The sequence below is a fragment of the Austrofundulus limnaeus genome, unplaced genomic scaffold, assembly GCF_001266775.1.
Source record: "Austrofundulus limnaeus strain Quisiro unplaced genomic scaffold, Austrofundulus_limnaeus-1.0 Scaffold761, whole genome shotgun sequence".
NCBI classification, from domain to species: Eukaryota; Metazoa; Chordata; class Actinopteri; order Cyprinodontiformes; family Rivulidae; genus Austrofundulus; species Austrofundulus limnaeus.
In genome coordinates, this window is record NW_013953163.1 from 82,027 (window position 1) to 84,477 (window position 2,451).

At 44.2% G+C, this 2,451-nt stretch overlaps 1 protein-coding gene across 2 annotated transcripts in view; it reads left to right on the top strand.

The window, feature by feature from the left end:
* The window catches only part of LOC106532389 (interferon regulatory factor 2), a gene marked incomplete at its 3' end in the record, with an annotated part of 28,359 nt that overhangs the window by 6,295 nt on the left and 19,613 nt on the right, over positions 1-2,451 (top strand). For both annotated transcript variants that reach the window (XM_014028426.1, XM_014028427.1), the window contains 4 exon segments: positions 1,465-1,557; positions 1,640-1,739; positions 1,995-2,171; positions 2,249-2,295. In XM_014028426.1, coding sequence (XP_013883880.1) covers positions 1,471-1,557; positions 1,640-1,739; positions 1,995-2,171; positions 2,249-2,295 — 411 coding nt within the window.

Consider the following 2,451-nt stretch of genomic DNA (forward strand, 5'->3'; position numbering starts at 1 on the left):
AAGTCCCCATGAGGATAGAACAACAAATGTGTGTGCGCGGGAGGTGTGGAGCAGAGCTCGCGAGCAGAGCGCAGTGTTATTAGGAAGACATGAGACTGTCGGCGGGCGACCGTTGATACTGCTGGATTATTTTTATGGAACATGATGAAAACTTTTAGTTTCAGCGGGCGACCGCTCCCCCTCCCCATGCGACCGGACATTTTTTTTWAYTCYCYCTATTAGGAAATRTGGTCGCATTTGTGACCAAATTGGTCGCACTCTAGAGCCCTGGACCAGTCCTTCAGTTCAGGCCAAAGGAAYGATACATTTGTCGGCCGCATCGGAGGAGTCTTCGGTTTTGGACYTCCTTCGTRGCGGCGCTGTGACGTATGCGGCCYATGAATTCGGCCTTCGGAGGARCCGMCCRYCCGTTTTGGACACAGCCAATGTCACCCAATCCTACATCAAAGGCTCACTGTTTATGTGAAAGATTTTCAATGATCTGTTGAGARGTTGGTTTACATTGTCTGACATACTGCTACCAAAAGTTCCCACCTAGCACGATATTTACCATGAACCAAACCCAACATGTCTTGTAAAAGTTTTTTTTGTCATTGCTGTAAATCAAAGATTGAGAGGAGSAGGAGGACAACAGGTGTCTGCTTCAGTGCATTAAATTAGGGCCCTATAAAATCCATTTTAGTTTTTCCCAAATTCGATTTTTTTTCCTGTTTTTATTTCTCTAAATTCCACTTTTTCCATTTTTTCCCCTGAATTCCACATTTTCATTGTAACCATATTTAACCTAAAAAGTGTGTAATTATAAAGTGACTGAACAACAATTAAACAAATAAATAGCTACAGAAATAAAACAATGTCACCAATATAACAGAAAGTGGTGTTTCAGTAGAACATTAAGATTTTTTTGAAAGGTGTTTAAAAGTATTTACTAAGAAAAAAACGTGTAAAATATAGAATCTCACATAATAAATTTATCTTTGTAAAATAAAAAATGTTTTAGAGTTTACTTAAATATGTTATAAAGAAACATAAAACCAACAAACAGCAACAATTTGTGCACACTTGCCAAGTGAATAGGATCCAAGCTCATTTACTTTTGTAATGGACACACACATACACACACATACACATGGTTTACAGTTTATCAAAAAACAAACAAAGCTTTTTCACCTTTTACCAGGTAATGGAAGCTACAGTGAGCGGCAGCGGCCAAAATACCTCAGAAGCTCACCCAAATAAGCGAATTCCGTGAGATTCCACATTTTCCACTGGATTCCATTTAGTTTGGCCAGTTACATGATCCCGTCTGCGTTTTCTGCATCGTTGAAATGATAGGGCCCTATAAAAGTGTTGTGGATTGAGAGTTCCACCAAACAGGGTTTAATTTGAGACGGGTTAAATGTTGAAGAGTGATTGGAGTGAGGACCAGAGGCAGGTGTGCAGTAAGCTGTGTGACTGTTCCAGGAGAAGATGCCTGTAGAGAGGATGAGGATGCGGCCGTGGCTGGAAGAACAGATCGACTCCTGTCAGATCCCTGGTCTGAAGTGGGTTAACAAAGTAAGTGTGTCTCATAGACACGTGATGATGATGATGATGATGATGACGATGAAGCCTCACTGATCCTGTGGAACATCTGCAGGAGAAGAGGATCTTTCAGATTCCCTGGATGCACGCTGCGCGTCACGGCTGGGACCTGGAGAAGGATGCTCCGCTCTTTATGAAATGGGCCATACACACSGGTGAGGTCCAGACCGTCAACACTTCTTTTTCACTGCCACACCTACGAGAATCCCCTGTGAAGGATTAGACATCACAGGGGATTCAGAGAAAAGCAAGAACTTGTTTTGGATTCAGGTCTAGAGGTTCTCCTCCTCTCAGATCTGTGTCTCTTTGCTCTATAAATTTACTGTTTTCTTCTGCTTCAAACTGTTTCTCAGCTCTCTGAAAGCCAGCTGAAGTGTAATGAAACATTTGCTCCACTTCTCGGGCTGTAGGTAAATACCAGCCTGGCGTGGACCGGCCCGATCCAAAGACGTGGAAGGCCAACTTCCGCTGCGCCATGAACAGCCTGCCGGACATCGAGGAGGTGAAGGACAAAAGCATCAAAAAGGGAACGAACGCCTTCAGGGTTTATAAGATGCTGTCGTCCACAGAGAGAAGCTTGAAGAAAGGTGAGCGCTGCTGAGCGTGCTGCTGCAGACCTGCTGTAAACTGGTTTCTGACAGGAGTCTCTCTGCTGTCCGTTTAGGAAAGAAGAAGGCAGAAAAGGAGGGCAGGTCAAAGGCAGGTAAAGAGGTAGGTGAGCCCCTGACAGGCAGGAGGTGGGGGGATAACGTTACAGCCGAGGAGGTTCTATAGAACAACTGAAGTGATCAGAAACCAGGTGACCATGTGATCGGCTGGAGAAGCTAACGGCTAACGCTAAACGGTCAAGAGTCTGGATTTCACATT